This window comes from Neovison vison, chromosome 3, assembly GCF_020171115.1.
Source record: "Neovison vison isolate M4711 chromosome 3, ASM_NN_V1, whole genome shotgun sequence".
NCBI classification, from domain to species: domain Eukaryota; kingdom Metazoa; phylum Chordata; class Mammalia; order Carnivora; family Mustelidae; genus Neogale; species Neogale vison.
This window is the reverse complement of record NC_058093.1, coordinates 8392028-8414968: the sequence shown is the minus strand read 5'-3', so window position 1 is coordinate 8414968 and position 22941 is coordinate 8392028. Positions and strand designations below refer to the sequence as shown.

Genomic DNA, 22941 nt, shown 5'->3' with positions numbered 1-22941 from the left:
TTAACTTAGGGGATCTCAAAAAAATACCTCCATGAATTACACAAGATACTTTTTTTATGATTTGTAAATACTTTGCCTAAAGTTTTGATTTTGCTCAGTAGGTGTTTTTATTTTTTTATGAACACACTTCTTTCACTACAGAACTAAACACATTTATATTTCTCCATCTTCTTTATGCAGAGATATTACTATTATATTCACCATGGAATTGATACAGACCATGTAGCCCCAATGGAAGATTCTTGGCTAGAGCATGTATTGAATTTAGTCCCCCAACATCTGAAAGTCCTCACCAACAGCATACTTGCATTATCTGATGAAATGAGAGAAGATTATCTTCTTAGTGTAAAAAAATCCATAGGTAAATCAGTATTTGTTTTCTAATTTGAATGTGTCTTATTAACTGAAAGTTAATACCTATACTTGAAAGTATTCATAGATTTATTCTGTTTTTTGCATTGCTATTTCATTGCTTAAGATCTTAGGCAGGTTTCTTTAATAAAGTACAGCAAGAAAATTTTAAATCCATCTTTTTTTTTTTTTTTTTGAGTGTTACATCCACTCAGTAAAAACTGAGTAAATTCTAGAACTGAGGAAATTCTAAAATTTAATTATTTAACTGACATTAATATTATTGCTATCATTATTAGAAGGTGATTAATTGAAAATTGTTGTTATGGACTAGGGGTTGGCAAACTATAGCTCACAGGTCGAGTCTAGCTCACTGCCTGTTTTTGTAAATAAATGTTATTGCAGTACAATCCTACGCATTCATTTGCACATGGTTTGGGCTGCTTTTGATCTATAAGAGCAGACATGAGTATTTGTGATGGAGACCTTGTAGCTCATAAAGTTGAAGGTATTGATACTCAAGCCCTTTACATAAAAAGTTTGCTGATTCCTGGTATAGACCACTGGATTCTAAGACTGACTAGCATCAGAATCATTTTCCACATACTCATTTCTGAGTCCATCTGAATGAAAACTATAAATTAAATCTATACTTAAAAAAAAGTTCTCCAATTAACTGGGATTGTAAAACTGGTATAATTGATAATGTATTCAAAGCTGGAGAAATCCTCATGTTTTGGAGTTGCCTGGGAACCTTTTAAGGAAGGCATTTACTTAATTTAAGACTCTTATTGAGTGTCCTGCTAATGTAAAAATAAAAAGGCAAATCTTTGATTCCAAGGAGTTCATTGTGGAAATGAGGGAGAGGGACAAATCATTAATTACAAAGTAGAGCGGTAGGCGTGGGAAGGAGGGAAACAGAATGTGCTGTAAGGGGCAGAAGCTCAGGCCAGACTTGGTAGGAAGAAATCTGGAGGTGCCTGAACTGTCTCGAAATACAAACCAAACACGAGACAGTGCTCACACTGAGAAAACGGTGTGACATGTGACAGACACGCATGAAAGACTCTTCAGGCTTGAAGCAGCCGTGATGGCAAAGCATAGAGTGCATTTGGGAAGGGGACAGAATCTTAAGGGCACTCAGTGCCTTTTTAAAACATTCAAAATTAAGCAGAGTCACCAAAGGATTTTAAGAAGAGGGGTGTTAACATGGGCATTTTAGAAAGAGCACCTAAAGGTAGGAAAATTAGAATTAACTGTGGATTAATGACCGTAGAAGATAGAAGCAGAAGCAGCTCCCTTTACTGATTTTATAACAGGCTTGTTTTATGTTTTTATGCAATTTAAAAGAGAACAAAACAACATGGTAAGTTTCCTCAGTGAAAGGAAACTGCTGTGATTCTTTATTGTTGGCCTTCAATGAAAACTACTTTTGGTAGAATAGCTATGAAGGAAAATGTAATTTTAAAACCAATTATTATTTTCAAGTGAAATAATAGGAGCCTGTTGTTAAAGAGAGGGAACATATACTCTCAAAGACACAGACATCATGGGTTTTCTCATAAATATTTTTGTTGTCTGATATATGCACAAATGGCTCCATTATTTTAAATAACTAATTTAAATAATTGATTTTAGTGGAATTAGTTTTGCAATTGCTTGGAAATGTGCCATAATTAATATAAGGATGTTTATCAGAACTTTTCAATTTTCTTTTAGTTGATTTTGTTTTGAAAGATCCTAGGGAAAAAGAAGAAGATAAAAAAACAGCTGAAATTCCACCCCATCGTGCAGAGTAAGTGATTAAGTTTCTCTAAGAATATTAATTATATGACTGTTTCTATGTATGTGTATTTATTTATACACTGATTATATTTCTCATATATATGTTCATAACCTATATACTTCATTTATACAACTGATTATTCTTATTAAGTTTGTGTATTTAAACCCTAATATGTTTTATTTATAAATCCATGGGTAGATGGGTAGACAAACAGAGAGATGGATACCTATGTGGTTAAAACATAAGTACCCTGGTGAAAGAAGCTTATATAGATCCTTGTATTTCCATAGCTACTAGCACAGGCTTCAGATACAATAGGGATATAAGAACTTGATGGCAATTGGAATGCACAAATCATACTGGGAACATTACAGAAAATATGTGTGTATATAGAACATATTGCAATTTATTACATAGATTAAAATATAGGACACATAATAGAAAGGTACACTCATTATATATTTTCCCTAATCCCTAAATCCCGTTTAGGAATAAGTCTCTTAAATAGTTTGAAGAACAGAACTTACATTTTTATGATTTAGTAAAAATTCAGTTTTGCTTCTTTCATATTATTTGAAAGTGCCTCAGATTGTTTTCCTATAATGGCAAGAAAAAATTATGCAGTCATTTCCAACATATCCTATGTGGAGAACAGTTTTTCTCCTGTGAAGGGACCAAAATCACCTTTTGTAGTTGTAAAGGTGGAATGACTACAATTGAAAAACCGAGTTAAGCTTACACATAATAAAGTGAGATTCAGTGTTTAAAATCACGAGAATAAAAAATTGTAGGCATAAAATATAGAGGTTTAAATACATTCTGAAAGCTGAAAATGGCATATCTTTAATGTATCAAGGATGACTATGCATGTCAAAGGAGTTACAGAGTAAATGTCTTCAAATAAGGACCTTAGCATCGGTAATTTTAGAAGTGTCCTTTACACATTAACAGAGATTAAGTTGAAGGGGATTTCCACAGGTAGGCTGGACTATATATATATATATATATTTTTTTTTTGGTATTGTTATTTTATTTTTTTTCAGTGTTCCAAAATTCATTGTTTATGCACCATACTCAGTGCTCCATGCAATACTTAAGATGTTTAAAAAAAAATTTAAAGTTTTTGTGTCTTGAAATTACCTCTTTCAAGACGTATATGAGAAAAAGTTGGCTACTGTTTCTATTTGATCATTTTGAGTTACTTGTGAACTTGACCAAGTATTTAAAGGAAAAATAATTACTTTATGATTCAAGTTAACGTATGATTCAAGTCTATGGAGCACCTGGCTGGCCCCGTCAGAAGAGCATGTGACCTTTGATCTCGGGGTTGTAAGTTTGAGCACCCATGTTGGGTGCAGAGATTACTTAAATAAATAAAATTAAAAAAAAAGAAGATTCAGGGGTGCCTGGTTAGCTCTGTTGGTTGAGCATCTGCCTTCAGCTGAGGTCATGATCTTGGGGTTCTGGGACTGTGCCCTGTGTGGGGCTCCCTGATCAGTAGGGAGCCTGGTTCTCCCTCTCCCTTTGCTCCTCTTCCCCTGATTGATGAACTTTTTCTCAAATAAATCAATCTTAAAAAAAAGAAAAGGACTCAAGTATAATTTCATGTGTTAATTATTCTAAAATCATATGGCTTAGACCATAGAAAGTATGGCCTTTATGTATCTTCCATACATAATTATATATTTAGTTATTATTGTCAGGGATACACAATACTTTTTATTAAAGTGAAACCATTATTGGGGTGCCTGGGTGGCTCAGTGGGTTAAGCAACCCACTCTTGGTCAGGATCTAAGGGCTGTGAGTTTGAGTCCCAAGTCAGGCTCTGTGCTGGGCATGGAACCTGCTGAAAGTTCTCTCTCTCCCTCTGCTCCTCCTCCCCCGTTCTCTCTCTCTAAAGAAAAAAAAAAAAAAAAAAGGAAGCTATTATTATTCAGGAAGTATGCCTGACACTGCTTTGTTCTGATTTTTTAGAGATAGTTGATTCTTTTTTCTTTGTTTTCAGAATGGAAGTTCTTCCAAAACCTTGGAGGAAATCTTTTTTAGCTTCAAGCAATTATATTAAGGATCACTTGAACACATTGAATCCTACAATGTTGGCTGTGCTAGATTTGTGGCATGGGACTTTTAAGTGAGTATTTCTGGCCTTCTTGAGCTTCTTCTTCTTCTTCTTTTTTTTTTAAGATTTTATTTATTTATTTGACAGACAGAGATCACAAGTAGGCAGAGACGCAGGCAGAGAGAGAGAGGGGAGGAAGCAGACTCCCTGCAGAGCAGAGAGCCCGATGTGGGGCTCCATCCCAGGACCCTGGGATCATGACCTGAGCCGAAGGCAGAGCCTTTAACCCACTGAGCCACCCAGCCACCCCTTGAGCTTCTTTTTAAAAGAGCAATAAAAGCTATTTTGTCACATCTTAATTGTTTCTTTTACTATTTCAACTGCAAATAAAAAAAATAACTACAAACGTAACCATCAGTATTCAAACATGGTTTTAAATCAGCAATGTAGAGGTAGAGTAAATCATGAGCATTGTCTTTGACCTCTAACTCAATTCTCCCCCTACTCCCATCCCATATCTCATTACCATGCAGACTTTAAGGGGTCATCACCCTTAAGGGTCTATATTGTCCTGCTTTGTTTTAAATCCCACAGACCATTAGCTGCTACAGTCATGTACATGGTTAGGAACCTAGGAAATATGGCACACCCGATGGCATGAGTTAAAGTTCCTGGGTGACAGCAGGAAGTTAGGCATCACCTCATAGACCTTGTCACAGTGGGGACGGTACAGCCACACGTTGGCAAATGCTTGGCGCAGCGGGATGTGGATGCTGGCGGGCGCCGTGGAGCTGACATGCTTGCTGCCCAGGCTGAGGACCATCGACCACACAGTTTAGAAGCTGCTACTTCATGTTGCCCCCCACCCTTGCATGACCTCTTCTAGGGCACTGGTGGGCATCCGAGCAACGTGCACCCGTAGACATGGTTTTAGAAAATGTACAAAAGTAATACAAATCTATATTTATTTTTCTTAAAGAAGGCCTTCCTTCAGGAACCTCAGAACCTGGTTCAGTCCTGCTTTATGCCAGAGGAGGCACCTTGTGTCCCAGGTGGTCTTACCCACCCCCACCCCAACATTTTCAACCCCCACAACTGCAGCCCTTGTGACAAGTGACCCGCTCTCCAGGGTCTCCTGGTTTCTACTGTATGTATGCTGTGGGCAGAAGGGCACAGCAAGTGAGCACATTTTTCTGCCTCCCAAAACCAGCAGAAGGAAAGCTACTGTCTTTCAAGCTATGGCTGTGACAGAAGGCAGCTCTTGGCCCCACCCTGGGAAACCCCAGGACATGCCCTAGGGCCACCTCCCAGACAAACTTCTCTGAACTCCTTCCAGAGTTAGGCTCTTTAGCATACCTTTCTAGCCCTACCCCTGCCATCTGCTCTAGGAAGCCAAGGTCCTTGCCTGGGCTCTGCCACCATCTGATTATAGCTTCTCTCTTCACCCGTTGTCCTCCCTGGCATTCTGTTTTCTCACAGGTAGAATGATTTGTGCTGTCCAAGGCCCCTTCCTTCCTTGCTCTGTCCCTGTTTGCCTTTTAAAAAACAAATTTTAATTAAATATGCAGCTACATATGTAACTTTACATAAACATGTAAATGTGATCATGTATACTATTTTAAAAAAAGATTTTATTTATTTATTTGTCAGAGAGAGAGAGAGTGAGTGAGCATAGGCAGACAGAGTGGCAGAGGGAGAAGCAGTCTCCCTGCGGAGCAAGGAGCCCAATGCAGGACTCGATCCCAGGACACTGGGATCATGACCTGAGCTGAAGGCAGCGGCTTAACCAACTGAGCCAGCCAGGTGTCCCTCATATATACTTTTTAAGTCCAGTTTTTACTTTTCCTGACTTCCCCCAGCCTTTCTTTTCCTTATCTCTGCCTTCCTTTCCACCAGTCTAAAGACCCATGATAACCATCTAGTGAGATATCTTTCATTATTTTTATGTGTACTCATATTATCAAATACATATGTGCATCCACACACAGGCACACATATCCATAGATAAAAATGGCTTTTGTTGGTCAGACTGAATACTGTTAGAACATCTTTCAGCTTTCCAATGTATAATGTGGACTTCTTTGCTTGAATTTGGCCATGATTTAATTTTGCATCCAGTCATGAGGTCACACTGTATAGTATTGCTCTCACGAAGGATGTTTTCATACAGTGATATATATATTTCATTTTTACAACAACGCCAGTGTTTTTTTTTATATCCATTTATAGATATGGATCTCTTTGGAATTGCCAGGACACACTGAAGTGGATGCAGGCGGGTGAGGCTGTAGTGCCTAGTACTGTCCATAACGGGCTAGACTTTGTTGGCCAACGTCAGGAGGCAAGAGACAAGAAAATGAAGGGGAAGAAAAAGGGAACAAAGTTGAGATAAAAAAAAAAAGAAAACAGTAAACAATGGATATGCCCAAACCTGTTGTCCATGGTCATAGTGGCAGAAGTATTAGTAGCAGCAACTGAAGCAAACCTCAGGGCATCTGGGGTGAAGACAAATGAGAAAGAAGCTTTGCAGTCTGTGGGTAGGAAGAGGACTCCACCAGTTCCAATGTGGCCCTCGTAGACATGAGTCATTTTCACTCTATGACGATGTTGAGTGGGGCGGGCAGTCAGCAGCACTGCCTCTCAGAGTAGGAGCCAGCGTTGACTATAAAGGGCATCCTTCCTCTAGATGAAAAGTGTTTGGCCTCTCAGCAGGTGTTGAAAATATAGAACATCTCTGTGTGTGGCAGAGGTGTGGAGAACGGTGATGCAAAAGTCATCTGAACAACTGCAAAAATGCAAGAGTGTGGAAAGCTGAAAGGAAATGCTTGTAGATGGAATGTGCAAGTTCATGTCCTTCAGTAGTAAGATTGACAGAGCCCACTGAATGTCAGAGAGAGCATCTGTAATACAGTCACAGCCTACATAGCATATGGGCATTTTTGCTTGAAAAGTAGTGTGCATATATGAAGATGTATGTATAGCTTATAGGTACATATATGTGGAAATTACCATAGGCTGGGAATTACAGTAGTTGAATATAAAAGGAAGATGTTGGGAACCTGGGTGGCTCAGTCAGTTAAGCGTGTGCCCTTGGCTCAGGTCATGATCCCTGGGTCCTGGAATCAAGTCCCACATCTGGCTCCCTGCTCAGCAGAGAGCCTGCTTCTCCCTCTGCCTGCTTCTCCCCCTCTTGTGGTCTTTCTCTCTCTATGACAAATAAATAAATAAAATCTTTAAAAAAATAAAAATAAAAGGGAGATGTCTAAGAAAGTGAAGCTTATGTTGCCCACCGTCCATCCCCTGCCTCAGTCAACCACCATATCCGTGAGCACAGTTTTTGTCATTTTAGATTGCACATAGGAGTTTATAAAGTTATTTATTTGTCTTTCTATATTTGACTTATTTAACTTAGCATAATGCCTTCAGGCTCTATCCATGTTGCCTCAAATGGAAAGCTTTCATTCTGTTTTATGGCTGAATATTATTCCACTGTGTATATATGTATACCACATTTTGTTTACCTGTCAATGGACATTTAGGTTGTTTCCATGTTTTGGCTATTAGAAATAATGCAATGAACAGGGGCGTGTATTATTCTTTTATTGTGTTTTCATTTTCTTCAGATAAATATTCAGAAGTAGAATTGGTGTATAATAATCTGGAAGTTCTATTATTTACTTTTTGAGGAACCCTGTATTATTTTCCATAGCAGCTGCACCAATTTACATTTCCAGCAATAGTGCGCAAGGATTCTCTTTTGTCCACATTCTCACCAATGCATGTTATTTCCTATCCTTTTTTCATATCCGTTTTAATGGGTGTGAGGTGACAATCTCATTGTGGTTTGATTTGTATTTCCCTCATGATTAGTAATGTGAACATCTTGTCATATACCTGTTAGCTATCTGTATGTCTTCTTTGGAGCGATGTCTATTCAGATCCTCTGCCCATTTTTTAATCAGATTTTTTTTTGTTGAGTTTTATGTGTTCTTTATAAATTTTTGATATTAACCCCTTTTCAGTATATGATTTGCAAATATTTTCTCCCATTCAATAGATTGCCTTTTCATTTTGTTAATGGTTGATTTTTTGTTGTGCAGAAGCATTTTAGTTTGATGTAGTGGCACTTGTTCATTTTTTGCTTTTGTTGCCTTTGCTTTTAGCATCAGATCCAAAAAAATGATTGCCAACACTCGTGTCCAGGGATGTATCACCCATTTTTTTTCTAGGAGTTTTATGGTTTCAGGTCCTACATTCCTGTCTTGAATCCATTTTGTGTTCATTGTTGAGTATGGTATAAGATAAGGGTTCAATTTCATTATTTTGCATGTGGCTGTCCAATTTCCCCAACAGAAAATTATTATTTTTTTGAATTGGGGTCCACATCCAGCATAGAGCCCACAACAGAAACTTCTTAAGTGTGTAAATCATGTACATAACAAAGATCCATAGCACTGTAGTCAGAAAAGAAGGTGTGTGGGAAACTGCTGACTAGAGGAAGCACTATGTTTTCTTAAAATCCATGAGGGAGACAGACCATGAGAGACTCTGGATTCCACGAAAGAAACAGGGTTACAGAAGGGAGGGAGGTGGGGGATAGGATAACTAGATGATGTGATGAGCAAACAAATAATGAATCCTTGAACACTACATCAAAAACGAATGATGTACTGTATGTTGGCTAACTGAACATAATAAAAAAAGTCAGAACCAGACAGGATCAAAAAAGTGATATATTAGGTCTTAATCAGGTGTGAGAATTCCCCTACTACATGGCTCCCTAAAATGCAAGCTTACTTTCTTTCCAGAGTGGGTACAATTTTTGTTTCAGGTATAGTGAGCTTTCTTAAGCTTTGAGCTTTACCTCTTTTCCTGTTGCAATTATTCTGATTTGAAAGCAAAAATCAGTCTAAATTTTCTATCAAATCTCAGTTATTTCAACTCTGTTTTACTTCACAATAATGTTTCATAATCTTATGTTGTGTTCTTATCAAATTTAATTACATTATTTTAAAAATTAAAATTTTAAAAATTTCATGTTCTTAACTATTTAATTTTGTTAAACACAAATTTTAATGATAAAACCGAGGAATAGTATATTTTTGAGATCAGCTAACAAAAATATTTCGTGCAAAAAAATCTCCTGCCTTAATTATTGTTTATTTTTATATCTTGCAGAAAATTACGTTTAGTTGATGTAGAAGAATTTCATAATCGCCAGGATGCATTAGAACTGTCAATATTTCAGACCATTGTCATGAAACACATGGAATCTGCTAAAGAGACTCTCCTTAAAATGTAAAGTTTTAAAATTTCATGGAGGAAAGCACAAATTTAAAAATGTTATTGGCGGGGAACTATATTTTAACTGCATTTAGAAAATCTGATTTTAACAAGTTTGTAATTACTTCTGTTCAAGAACTAAGTATAGTGTCTTTAACTGAATTGGTCTGTACTGTGTACCCAGATGTTCTACACAGCATAGATTGTGCAGGAACTAAAATGATTATAATGTTTTTTTCTCTCAATGTCTGGTTTCTACTTCTGCTCTGTGAGAGAGGTTGAATATCATGGAGAGAATGATCATCAGCTAATCCATTTGCTAGATATTCGACATCTACTATTAATATTACATTTAAGGCACTCTACCTCTTTCATTTTGCTTGGGAATGAAAGAAATTTAAAGCACTATTAGGTGGGGAAAATATATTCTTTAAAGGAGTTTACGATCACTCTGAGAGTTTAGACTTATCACATGATAATTAAACATCTTGGCTTGACTCTTAAAAATGGAATAGTCACATATGATAATTACCGATGTAGGTGCCAGACAGTATGCTCTGAAACAATACAGGAAAATGTTTCTATCATGGGTTATTGAGTTATTATAAATAGGATGTTAAAATTAGCTCAAATTGCAGATAGCAAAGGGCATGAAACTCCAGCAAGGTTTCAGGATTTCCATAAGTTACTTAGAGATACATCCTGATAGCTTAAGATTGCATCTTTATTGTTTTTCTCCAATATTTTAGAATCAAATTCTTTGTCTGAAGTCACTTGAAAGAACTTTAGAATTTTATTTAATATTAGTATTTAGTTAACATAAACAAATAGATGAGAGCTATAGAATGAAACCCCATAATTAATTACAGAGAAGAAAATGACCCTTTAAGGACATAAAACCGATAAATTTTCTTGATCGGTAACTTTGGGTTATAGTCCAGGAATACATTACCACCATAAATTTTGGTAAATTGGGTGTCAAAGTACAGAGCAGAATAAAACCTTTGCTGAAAATTTTTGTGGAGAGTTTTAGATTGATTTGCTGTAGCCTCAATGCTTCCTGATTTATTCTAAGGGGAAAACACTCTGACTGTACTTTAAGTAGTGAACCGGAATGTGTTTATCATGGCTAAAAGGTAGAACACCAGCTTACGACAATGGAGAAACAGTTAGCAAATGATTAATTATGGTATCTACACCAAACCCAGATGTCTACTCTCAGTACTCATTCTCTGCTTCTATTCAGCATTTATTGTGGTTTATCACCCCTGCCTTCTGGAAGCTGTTTTTCTAGGTCCCTGTGCCTGTGGTTTTTCTGTTTGTTTGTTTGTTTCCTAGCTGTTCTTGTTCTTACTATTCCCAAGAGTGGGGACCTCTCAGGTGTTTACTCTTGTGAGTCTTCTTTATATTCTTGGCAATGTCAAGATTTCATCTGTCTTATCTGTCTCAAGATCTTAAGTTTTTTGAGCTCTAGGCCCTTGTTACTAACCTCATACTATATGTCTCCTGTTGAATATCACGTCAGCATCTAAATATTAGCATTTCCATTACAGTGGTAATTCTTTCTTCCAAGAGTGCTACTCTTCTTGTTCTAGACCATTCCCAGGCCAAGCTGAAAACTTTGTGACTTTTTCTATCTGTTGCTTATTGTCTACATCTTTACCACCCCTACCTTGCCTCCAGCCATAGTCAGTGTATTGCTAACTATTTTTTAAAATCGAGGTATAATTCACTCACCATAAAATCACCACTTTCTTGTGTACATTTCAGTAGCTTATAATATATTCAAAGGTTTTACAGTGATCACCACTAATGCCATCACCCCCCGAAAGAAATGCTTTATCTGTTATCAGTCATTCCCGATTTCCCCTCCAACATGCTCTGACAATCACTAGTACATTTTCTGTCCCCATTCTAAACATTTCATCTCTGTGGAATGATATAATATGTATTCATTTATGTCTCACTTCTTACACTAAGCATGATATTTTCAAGGTTCATCCCTGTTATAGCATATGTCAATAGTTCATTCCTTCTTCTGGCCAAATGATATTTCTTTTGTGTTTTTTTTTAAGATTTTATTTATTTATTTGACACAGAGAGAGATCACAAGTAGGCAGAGAGGCAGGCAGAGAGAGAGGGGGAAATAGGCTCCCCACTGAGCAGAGAGTCCGATGTAGGGCTCCATCCCAGGATTTGAGATCATGACCTGAGCCGAAGGCAGAGGCTTAACCCACTGAGCCACCCAGGCGCCCCCCAAATGATATCTCATTGTATGGATCTAACACATTTTGTTTATCCATTCATCAGTAGATGGACATTTGTGTTGTTACTATCTTTTGCCTATTAGGAATAATGCTGCTATGAACATTTGTATAAACATGTTTTCAGTTCTCTTTGGGTGGATACCTAGGAGTAGAATTACTAGGTTACATAATAACTCTATTGTTAACTTTTTGAGGAACTCCCACAGTGTTTCCTAAAGCGTTTGTTAGATTTTACGTTCCTTCCAACAATCTATGAGGGTTCCACTTTCTCTACATCCTGTCGATACTTGTTACTGTCCATCTTTCTGATTATATATAGTCATCCTAGTAGATGTGAAGTTCTATCTTACTGAGGTTTTGATTTGCATTTCCCTAATGACTAATTATATTGAGCATCTTTTCAAATGCTTATTGTCCATATGTTTATCTTGTTTGGATAAATGTCTATTCAGATCATTGCTTACTTTGTATTGAGTAATCTTTTTATTGTTGAATTTTAAGAGTTCTTAATATATTCTGGATACTAAGCCCTCAGTTACACGATTTGCAGATATTTCTCTCATTATGTGGTTGATCCTTTCATTTTCTTGATAGGCATAAATTTGAGGTACATTTTTTTTTTTTTTAACATGGGGCTTGAACCCTGAGATCAAGACTTGAGCTGAGATCAAGAGTTGGTTGCTTAACTGACTGAGGCACCCAGGCATCTTGAGGCACAAATATTTTTAATTTTGATAAAGTCTAATTATTTTTTTGTATAGTGATCTTGTATCCTGCACCTTTGCTAAACTTGTTTATTAGTACCAATGATTTTTTTTTTTTTTTGGCGTGTGTAAACTTTATATCATATATATATATATATATATATATATGTATGTATGTATATATTTGTGTTATCTGCAAATAGACAGCTCTACTTCTTCATTTCTTATCTGTGTGGTTTTTTCTTGTCCTTGGTTAATTGTTTTGGTTAGACTCTCCAGTATAGTGTTGAAAAGAAGTTGCAAGGGCAGAGATCCTTGTTTTGTTCCTGATTTTAGGGGAAGGCTTTCAGTCTTTCAGCATTTAGTTAGCTGTGTAACTTCCCTTTATCAGGTTAAGGAATTTCCCTTTCATACTTAGTTTGTTGATGGTTTTTATCATATAATACCACAGATTTTGCCTAGTGTGTGTGTGTGTTTGCCTAGTGTGTGTGTTCAGTTTTGCAGCTGAAATAGTGGATTTTTCTACTTTATTAATACATTACATTGGTTTTCATGTACTGAACTAATCTGATTCCTGAGATAAATCCCAATCCCACTTGGCCATAGAGTATAATTCCTTTTATATGCTGTTGGATTGAGTTGGGGATTTTCGTGTGTACTTGCATAAGGGTCATTGGCCTGTAGTTTTTGTTGGTATTAATTCTTTTTTAAATGTTTAGTAGAATTCCCCTGGGAAGCCATCTGGCCCTGGGATCTTGTTTCTTGGGAGATTTTTGATTACTGCTCCAATTTCCTTATTGATTATGAGTCTGTTCAGGTTTTCTATTTTTTCCTGGTTCAGTTTTGGTAGTTTATACTTGTCTAGGAATGTATCCATTTCTCCCAGATTGTCTAATTTGCTAGCATATAGGTACTCATAATATGTTCTTATGATTGTTTGTATATCTTTGGTGTTGGTTGTGATCGCTCCTCTTTCATTCATGATTTTATTAATTTGGGTCCTTTTTCTTTTCTTTTTGATAAGCCTGTCCCAGGTTTTATCAATCTTATTAATTCTTTCAAAGAACCAGCTCCTAGTTTCATTGATTTGTTCTACTGTTTTTTTGGTTTCTATTTCATTGATTTCTGCTCTGATCTTTATGATTTCTCTTCTCCTGCTGGGTTTAGGCTTTCTTTGCTGTTCTTTCTCCAGCTCCTTTAGGGGTAGGGGTAGGTTATGTATTTGAGATATTTCTTGTTTCTTGAGAAAGGCTTGTATTGCTATATACTTTCCTCTTAGGACCTCCTTTGCTGCATCTCAGAGATTTTGAACAGTTGTGTTTTCATTATCATTTGTGTCCATGAATTTTTAAAATTCTTCTTTAATTTCCCAGTTGACCCATTTATTCTTTAGTAGGATGCTCTTTAGCCTCCATGTATTTGAGTTCTTTCTAACTTTTCTCTTGTGATTGAGTTCTAGCTTCAGAGCATCATGGTCTGAAAATACGCAGGGAATGATCCCAATCTTTTGGTACCAGTTAATCCCTGATTTGTGACCTAGGATGTGATTTATTCTGGAGAATGTTCCATGTGTACTAGAGAAGTATGTGTATTCTGTTGCTTTGGGATGGAATGTTCTGAATAGATCTGTGAAGTACATCTGGTTCAGTGTGTCCTTTAAAGCCTTTATTTCCTTGTTGATCTTTTGCTTAGATGATCTGTCCATTTCAGTGAGGGGGGTTTTCATGTCCTACTGTTATTGTATTATTATCAATGTGTTTCTTTAATTTTGTTATTAATTGGCTGCTCCTATGTTAGGGACATAGGTATTCAAAATTGTTAGATCTTCTTGTTGGACAGACCCTTTAAGTATGATATAGTTTCCTTCCTCATCTTGTATTATAGTGTTTGGTTTAAAATCTAATTTATCTTATATAAGGATTGCCACCCCAGCTTTCTTTTGATGTCCATTAGCATGGTAAATGGTTTTCCACCCCCTCACTTTAAATCTGGAGGTGTCTTTGGGTCTAAAATGAGTCCCTTGTAGACAGCATATTGATGGGTCTTATTTTTTTATCCAATCTGATACCCTTTGTCTTTTGATTGGGGCTTTTAGCCCACTTACATTCAGGATAACTATTAACAGATATGAATTTAGTGCCACTGTATTGCCGGTAGGGTGACTGTTACTTTATATTGTCTCTGTTCCTTTCTGGTCTGTTACTTTAAAGTTCTCTCTTTGCTCAGAGGACCCCTTTCAATATTTTCTGTAGGGCTGGTTTGGTGTTCACAATTTTTTTTTTTTTTTAGTTTCTGTTTGTCCTAGAAGCTTTTTATCTCTTCTTCTATTTTCAATGATAGCCTAGCTGGGTATGATATTCTTGGCTGCATGCTTTTCTGGTTTAATGCTCTGAATATATCGTGCCAGTCCTTTCTGACCTGGCAGGCTGCCATAAGTCCGATGCCAATCTAATGTAGGTTACAGATCTCTTGTCCCGGGCTGCTTTTGGTATTTTTCTCTGCCGCTTCCAGTCGGCAACGAGAGAAGAATTAGGCACGAACAAGTCAGCTGCAAGAGATTGGGGGCAGGAGACAACAGTCAAAAAGGACTGCTGCCCCGAGCAACTCCACAGTCTCACTTTTATTGGATAGAAAACAATAGCCAACAGAAGGATTGATGAAGGTCAAACGTTAGTCACGTCTTACAGACAAGCAAGGAGGAGGATAGAGTTTATAGTTAAACAAGCACATTCAAAGGACTCATCTAACTAACAACAGGTGCTTCTGGGAAGAGAAAGGAGCGATAACGGATAAGGGAAGCAGGCAGTTTTCGTTCCACCCTGAGCTGACCGGGCGTTCTGGGGTGCTCAGCTTCCCTGAAGCAGGCGGCATTCTGCCCTGGGTGGGCCGGGTGTTCCCAGATGCCCAGCTTCTGTGAAGGGGCGGGCTTCTGCCCTGAGCGAGCCAGGCATCCCCAGCTGCCCAGCTTCATGGTCGTACATCGTCCTTCTCCCCAAAGACCTGTTGCCAGTATATGTATTTCTTAAGGTCATATCTAAATGTGCTTGGTAACTAGTAAAATCCTCCAGGGGTTACAGTTTAAGTAACAAATTGTTCCGAGGGGCAGCAGCATTTCTCTTTGTCTCTGAGGCTTGTAAGTTTTACTATTAGATGATGGGGTGTTGGCCTATTTTTATTGATTTTGAGGGGGATTCTTTGTGGCTTCTGGATTTTGATGCCTGTTTCCCCCAAATAAGGGAAGTTCTCTGCTATAATTTGCTCCAATATACCTTCTGTCCCCTCCCTTTCTTCTTCTAACATCCCAATTATTCTAATACTGTTTTATCTTATTGTGTCACTTATCTCTTGTCACTAGACACTGTGGTCTAGTAGTTGTTTATCTCTCTTTTATCCAGCTTCTTTATTCTCCATCATTTGGTCTTCTATATCACTAATTCTCTCTTCTGCCTCATTTACCCTAGCAGTTAGAGCCTCTTTTTTTAATCACACCTCATTAATAGCGTTTTTTATTTCAATTTGGTTAGATTTTAGCTATTTCATTTCTCCAGAAAGGGATTCTCTGGTATCTTTTATGCTTTTCCCAAGCCCAGCTAGTATCTTTCATTCTGAACTCTAGTTCTTACTAATGTCCATATTGATTAGGCTCCCGTCAGTCAGTACTGCCTCTTGTTCTTTCTTTCTTTCTTTTCTTTCTTTCTTTCTTTCTCTTTCTTTTTTGAGGTGAGTTTTCCTGTTTTGTCATTTTGTCCAGAGAAGAATAGATGAATGAGAGAATAAAATGCTAAAAGGGTAACAATGACTCCAGAAAAATATATACTAAACAAATCAGAAGAGATCTGAAACTGGAGGGGAAAGAAATGGGAAGAGGGTGGTGAATAGAACAGAGCCACACACTAGATCTGGGGTGTATTTTGGTCTATTAGAAGAAACTTCTTCCCAGAATTTTAAAGAAAGAATAACTTATATATATACAAAAATAAGGGTAAATACAATGGAGGGATGGAATATGACCATAAAGATGAAAATTTAAAAAGAATTTTAAAAAGGAATTGTTAAGAAATTCATTAAAAAAAGAAAAAAATTAGGAAAAAAAAAGAGAATGTGATCAGGCAGGAGACTAGAACAAAGTCATATACTAGGTTTAGGGTATATTTTCATCTGTCAGAAGAAAGTGTATCCCAAAATTTTAAAGAAAGAACAACTTATATTTATATATAAAAAATAAGATTAAATACAATGAAGGGATAGAATATGACTGTAAAACTGAAAATCTAAAAAGATTTTTAAAAAGGAATTGATAAGATGGTAGTTGAAGAAAAATTCAAAAAATAAATAGAAAAAGAAAAAAATAAAGTTTTAATAATTAACTTTGAAAGACTAAGGAGTCATGGGGAAAAAGCCATGAATTCTATGTGCTATATTCCCCTAATGCTAGAGTTTTGCACTTCTCATTGATCAGTAAACTTGGTCTTGGCTGGATGTTCTTGCTGATCATCTTCTGGGTGAGGGGCCTGTTGCACTGATTTTCACATGTCTTTGCCTGAGGTAGAGTTGCATTGACCTTGCCAGGGGCCAGGCAGAATAATCCACTTGGGTTTGCTCCTGGTAGCTTTTGTTCCCTGAAAGCGTTCTGTATAGATTTGGAGAATGAGAATGAAAATGGTGGCCTCCCAGTTGCTGGCCCCAGAGGAGGTGAGAGGTCAGGGCCCCACTCCTCAGTATGGCCTCAGAGAAAAGCAGTCAATCACTCCTCTCTCCCTGGTCTCTGGCCACACTTCATGCTCACTTGGCCTGTGACTGAGCATTTTTGTCTTTGGTACACGACCCCATTTGGAGTGTCCAAACTCAGCAGATTCCTGTGGAGGATCCCATGCTGCTTCTCCCAGTGGAGGAAGGAGAGTCTCCCCAGATCTGCTAGTGTGGGGTCCCTCCTTGGAGAGTAGTGGCCCAACTGTGCCACAGATAATGATTTATGACAACCCTGAGCTGAGAGCCCACTCCTTGGCTCTGTCTTTGCAGCTGGCTTCCCTGCTCCAATACTTGGGAGCTGTGCCACTGAGCTCTGCCCAGTCTTTCTGTGACCCCGAGGATCCTGAGACCACACAGTCCCAGTGAAGGTTTCACCCCTCCCCCCATTCAGCCGCTGGAGTGACGTCCCTCAGTGGAGCAGACTTCTTAATGTTCATATTTTTGCTCCACTGCTCTATCACTTGCCTGTAGCCAGATGATAGAAGTTCTCTCTCCCCTGTGGTCTCTCTTCCCTAATATTGCCCAGGGTTCTCTTCTTCGCAGTCCTACCTTCCAGAAAGTGTTCACTTTTTCATTCATAGAATTGCTGCTATTCTTTTCTTTGATCTCCTGTTGAGTTTGTAGGTGTTCAGAATGGTTTGGTAACTAAATGAGTTCCTGGGATGAGATGAAATTTAGGTTTCCTACTCCTCTGCCATCTTGCTCCTCCCCAATTTTGCTGATCTTTTTAAAAGCCAAATTTTGGGTCTGTTGATTTTCTCTATCTTTTTTTATTCTCTATTTTTTCCCCTTCTCAAATCTTTATTTCTTCCTTTCTCCTCGTTTTGAGTTTAGTTTTCTCTTTTTCCATTTTCTAGTGGAATTTAGTTACTGAGTTAAGATTTTTTTCATTTTTAATGTAGCTGTTGACATCTATAAACTTCCTCCAGTCACTGCTTTCTTTGTGTTCTGTGAGTTTTGGTAAATGGTGTTTTCATTTTCATTCATCTCAAATTATTTTTTGATTTCCCATATGAATTCCTTTTTGACTGGCCATTTAGGATTGTGTTGTTTAATTTCTATGTAGTTATATATTGCCAGAGTGTCCATCTGTTACTGATTTATGATTTTTTATGATTTGAATCCTTTTATGTTTTTTAGACTGAGGACCACGAACTGTTCTTGATCTTCTCTCAGAAGCCTCTTTCTTGTGTATGCCTTTTTATTCCCACTGCAACTACCCTTGGTGGGCTCTTTTAGCCTCCTGTGTAGCCTACAAACCACCGTCATGTGACATGTCCTAACCCCTAATTTAGTGCTTCCCTTTTGTTGACAAAATAAGTCACCATTTCTAAGCCTACCTTTTAAGGTCTTCTGCAACCTGGACCTAACCTAGCACTTCCATTCTCAGGTCTGAAAAGACTTTCACCTTGGGCCATGCCTGGAGAAATAGTCCTATTAAATTAAACAAGACATAACTTCTAACATCAGTCTATAACTGTATAATACTATAACTGTATAAGTATTCAGTGGATAAAGTCTCTTTGTTCTCCTTTTTAGCCAATTACCGATTTAAAAAAAAAAAAATTAGTGACTCTTCTTTGTTTTCATCTGTGGGATGGGAATTCCAGGAACATTTGGAAGTTGTTTAGTTTCTTCCTTCTTAAACTTGTGACTCTTAGCATTATCATCTTCACACAAAATTCTATCAAACTGAATCAGAGGTTAAGGAAATTTAACAAAAAGAAACCTCTTGAATACCGTCAGCAAAATAGTATGATTTATGCTATTTACAGTACTTGATGTGGCTCATTACTGGAGAAGCCTCTCTTCTGTCCTTCAGTACCCAGCTCCAATGATCCTTCTTCTATGAAATCTCTATTGCTACCCCTTAAAAATGATCACTTCCTTCTGAATACCTCTGACCCTTTATTCTCTTTTAATGCCTTCCTTTTATAATATGTATTTATGTGTTCATCTTTTCCTCCCTCTCTTAGCCTCAAGGCACTTTGGAGACTGATTAATATTTTGCACAAAGTGTTTTGTACATAATAGGGATCCCCGTCAATATCTTTGGGACAGTGACAGAATAATTTTTAAAACATATCTTTTTATTTGTTCATTTTCCAGTTCTGTAGCTCCAAACTTACTCCATCTCTTGTCCAAACTACCGGAAGTTTCTCGGTCCCCTTTCTTAATGTAGCATTACCCTTCTCTATATAGTATTTGTTAGTTTTCCTCCTTATCTGTTACTTCCACAAGGACACCTTACTGCGGAAAGATCTGCCATGGCCTCGTTTTAGAGAGTGTTCAGCTCCCAATTCTACTAAAGTCCTCTCAGACTTCCCCCCACTTCTTTCTTTCTATCTTCTGGGAAGAAATCTCTCTATTACTTCTATTATAGACAATGAAATTCTCGGATAAATTAGCCCCACTTACCCACCTATTTTTCTTATTACCCCGCTTCTACTTCAGAGCCTTTCCTCACGGTCCTTCTCATTTCATTTCCATCTATCAATGAAATTGCCATTTTCATTATAAAACCCTTCTCTGTTACTTAAATGGAAAATTATATCTCAATCCTTTGACTTCAAGACTGTTTTTCTGCTATGACACATTGCCTTTTTATTATAAGAGATAGGAGATGATGTCATATCTTTTTACATTTCCCATGAAACTAATGTCTAGCATGTAGACATTAAACACATATTTGTTAAAGAAATGAATACATGTATTTAAAATTGAGATCTTTATTGAAAGGATTTGGCAACTCCTGAAAGTATGTGGACTATGTTTTTAAAAAAATTCATGATCTCCTATGAAAGAAGTATCAGTATTCCTTAATTTTGTAGTATTAGTGGTTTTATAAGCTAAAAACTTATTATGTATCTATATGTGAATTTACATTTCTGTTACAAGGTTACATACACATTTGAAACTTTGTTTTAAATCAGTCATTCTTTCAGGGTTTCACAATAAGGGGAATAAAATAATACACTTGATTTTATTGATTTGTCTTGTTTTCAAGTCATTGTGAAACAGAAAAACATATAGTACCAAGTGAGTTGAACTAAATAAGCTCTCTCTTGGTTTAAACAGCTATTTACATTTTAGCTTTATACTAACAAATCCATTCCCTAAAGAACATTTTGGAGACTGGTACATAGTATTTTGTAATATCCAATAAACTTTTATTCAAAAAGTACAGAAAGCATAGTTTCAGGAGTTAGAGTAAGGGTTTATTTTTTGATGTTGTTGGGTTTTTTCTTTTTTTCTTCACCACATCACATTGTTGAGTCATCTTCTCTTGGCCTTGATTAAAATTTCTTTTCCTAGAAAAATTGAAATACACTAGTGCTTACATTTCAGAGGGTAGATAATGTCTTAGCAATAGAGCTCTCTATGAAGACCTTTGGATGTCCAGAAGTTACTGTTAATGCTTAACGTAAAAGGAGTGATTCACTGGAAGTATTAACTTTTAAAAGTCTTTTATGCTTTCAAGGTGGTTTCCAGAAGTTCAGAATATTTATTACCAAGGTAATAAAAAAAAGCAATTGCCAACTAGTGACAGCAGTGCCAAATTGGAATCTTTTTTCAACTGCGCAGCTACGCTTATGACTTTACAACTGCAAGAACTCACTTTGGTCTCCATGCAGGATTTCACAGACTTAATAGCACAACCACCAGTAAGTATGGTGCCATAACACCACTATTCAACTACTAATTTATTTTCAAGAGGAAGAAGATTAAAAAAAAAAAAAGACCTTTACCGGTGGAAGAAGAAGAAGTACATCTTTAGATCACTTACCTGTTTAAAAACACTTAGTATCAACCTGAATATTCAGGATATACGGGTATCACCTAGTTGGTGAGGATTAGTGAAGAGAAGTGAAAACTCTTCTCATTGGGAAATTTGGGCCATGATGGCTGGGGGAGGTTTCTGCTAGGAACTCTCTTCTTTCCAGAAGAAGGTCCTGTTTGAGTATGAGCTGGGCTTGGGAATCCGAATGTTCTTCATAGGCTCTTTCTTGCATGACTCCAGAGCCCCACTGCTATGCACATCCTCTTTTTTCTGAAACCCTGACCCCAACTCTGGTTGATCTGCAGGCCTGGTGGGTACTAAACACCAACACGTCTAGCTGGGAATTGCTCTTGCACTTTTTAGTAGACCTCCTCATTGGCTTAACTGTCTAGGGCATAAGAGGAAAGGTGAGAACCCATGAGTTCTAGCTGGGACCACTGCACTGCTTAGTCTCTCCCCATTCATTCATATATATATATATATATATATATATATATGAATATATACATATATATGTATATACTCACATACATGTATACTTTTTTTTTTTTTTGGCAGGATTCTGTTAGAGCTTTTGAACATCCCGGTTTCATCATGAGGCTGATTCTTGAAAATGACACCATTAAGTTTGAACCTGAGTTCAGTGACTATATAGACATCCTTCTAAATGTTTATGATACCATGATTAAGGCTGTCAGTTTTGTGCCAAGAGTTGAGACAAAACTGTATTCCAAGTGGGTAAGTAACAGGGATATTCTGATTGCTTGAATTTTCATGATGACCTTCATTTCAAACAACTTCTAGAAGGCGTAGACCTGTATCCTCTGCTGTGCAGAATATAAATGGCTTGGCAACATTGGCTTATGAGAAGCTTTTAATTAAAAAATACAATATTTCCATTACAGTATACTTAGTTACTTAGTCTAGTCTTGCATTGGACTGGAACTTTTCTTAAGGGAAGGAATTAAAGTTTGTGCTCAGGTTTAAGGCAGGCAGTCAGGGTTGGCTGTGGTACTCACGCCATGCTGCACAGCCCCTGATACGTCTCTAGCTCTCTCAGACGGTCCTCCAGTTGGTTACTCTCCTCATATACCTTTTCCCATCAGCATTGGTGTCTGTACTCTCAAGTCACAGATTCTACCTCGCTTCTCTCTCTGGCCATTTACTTAGCAAAGCTATGCTGAACTTGTATATTTCAACGGGAGCTACTGCAGTCTAGTATACACGTCGGGCATGTCTGATAATTCCTTAACTTAAAAGTTTTCAAGCTTTGTAAGTCCAATCAGTAGCTTTCTCATTTCCTTCTTATTTTATTTTTAAAAAATATTATTTATTTATTTATTTACTTATTTTTTTATTTTTTAAAGATTTTATTTATTTATTTGACAGACAGAGATCACAAGTAGGCAGAGAGGCAGGCAGAGAGAGAGGAGGAAGCAGGCTCCCTGCCGAGCAGAGAGCCTGATGCAGGGCTTGATCCCAGGATGCTGGGATCATGACCTGAGATGAAGGCAGAGGCTTTAACTCACTGAGCCACCCAGGTGTCCCTAAAAATATTATTTTAGAGAGCACATATGTGCACATGAGCTGGGCAAGCAGAGGGGGAGGGAGAAGGAGAGAGGATCTGAAGGAGACTGTGGCCTGAGCACAGAGCCCAGAACAGGCCTTGATCTCCCGACCATGAGAACATGACCTGAGCTAAAACCGACTGTGCCACCCAGACACCCCTCTTTTTTATTTTTAAAATAGTTCACAAATATTTCATGTACGGGAAAGGGTCCAGGAGACTAGTGTGTAGTTTTAAGTGGTAATAAAGTTACCCCTGTTTACTTACAATCTAACTAGAGAAATGTGATATTACTGATACCTTTAAGCTCTTCCTGCTCCCCACCGCCTTTCCCTGTTCACCTTCCTCTGCTTCTGCCTTCGAGCAAAAGAATCATAATCTTGAATTTTGTAGT

General features: G+C 37.4%; 1 protein-coding gene across 1 annotated transcript in view; it reads left to right on the top strand.

Annotated features, from left to right (window-relative positions):
• The window catches only part of DNAH7 (dynein axonemal heavy chain 7), a 251111-nt gene that overhangs the window by 30548 nt on the left and 197622 nt on the right, over window positions 1-22941 (top strand). Inside the window, exons 7-12 of the mRNA XM_044241200.1 lie at window positions 181-361; window positions 2071-2146; window positions 4143-4268; window positions 9375-9494; window positions 20681-20864; window positions 21539-21718. Coding sequence (XP_044097135.1) covers window positions 181-361; window positions 2071-2146; window positions 4143-4268; window positions 9375-9494; window positions 20681-20864; window positions 21539-21718 — 867 coding nt within the window. The remainder of the gene's footprint in view (window positions 1-180; window positions 362-2070; window positions 2147-4142; window positions 4269-9374; window positions 9495-20680; window positions 20865-21538; window positions 21719-22941) is intronic.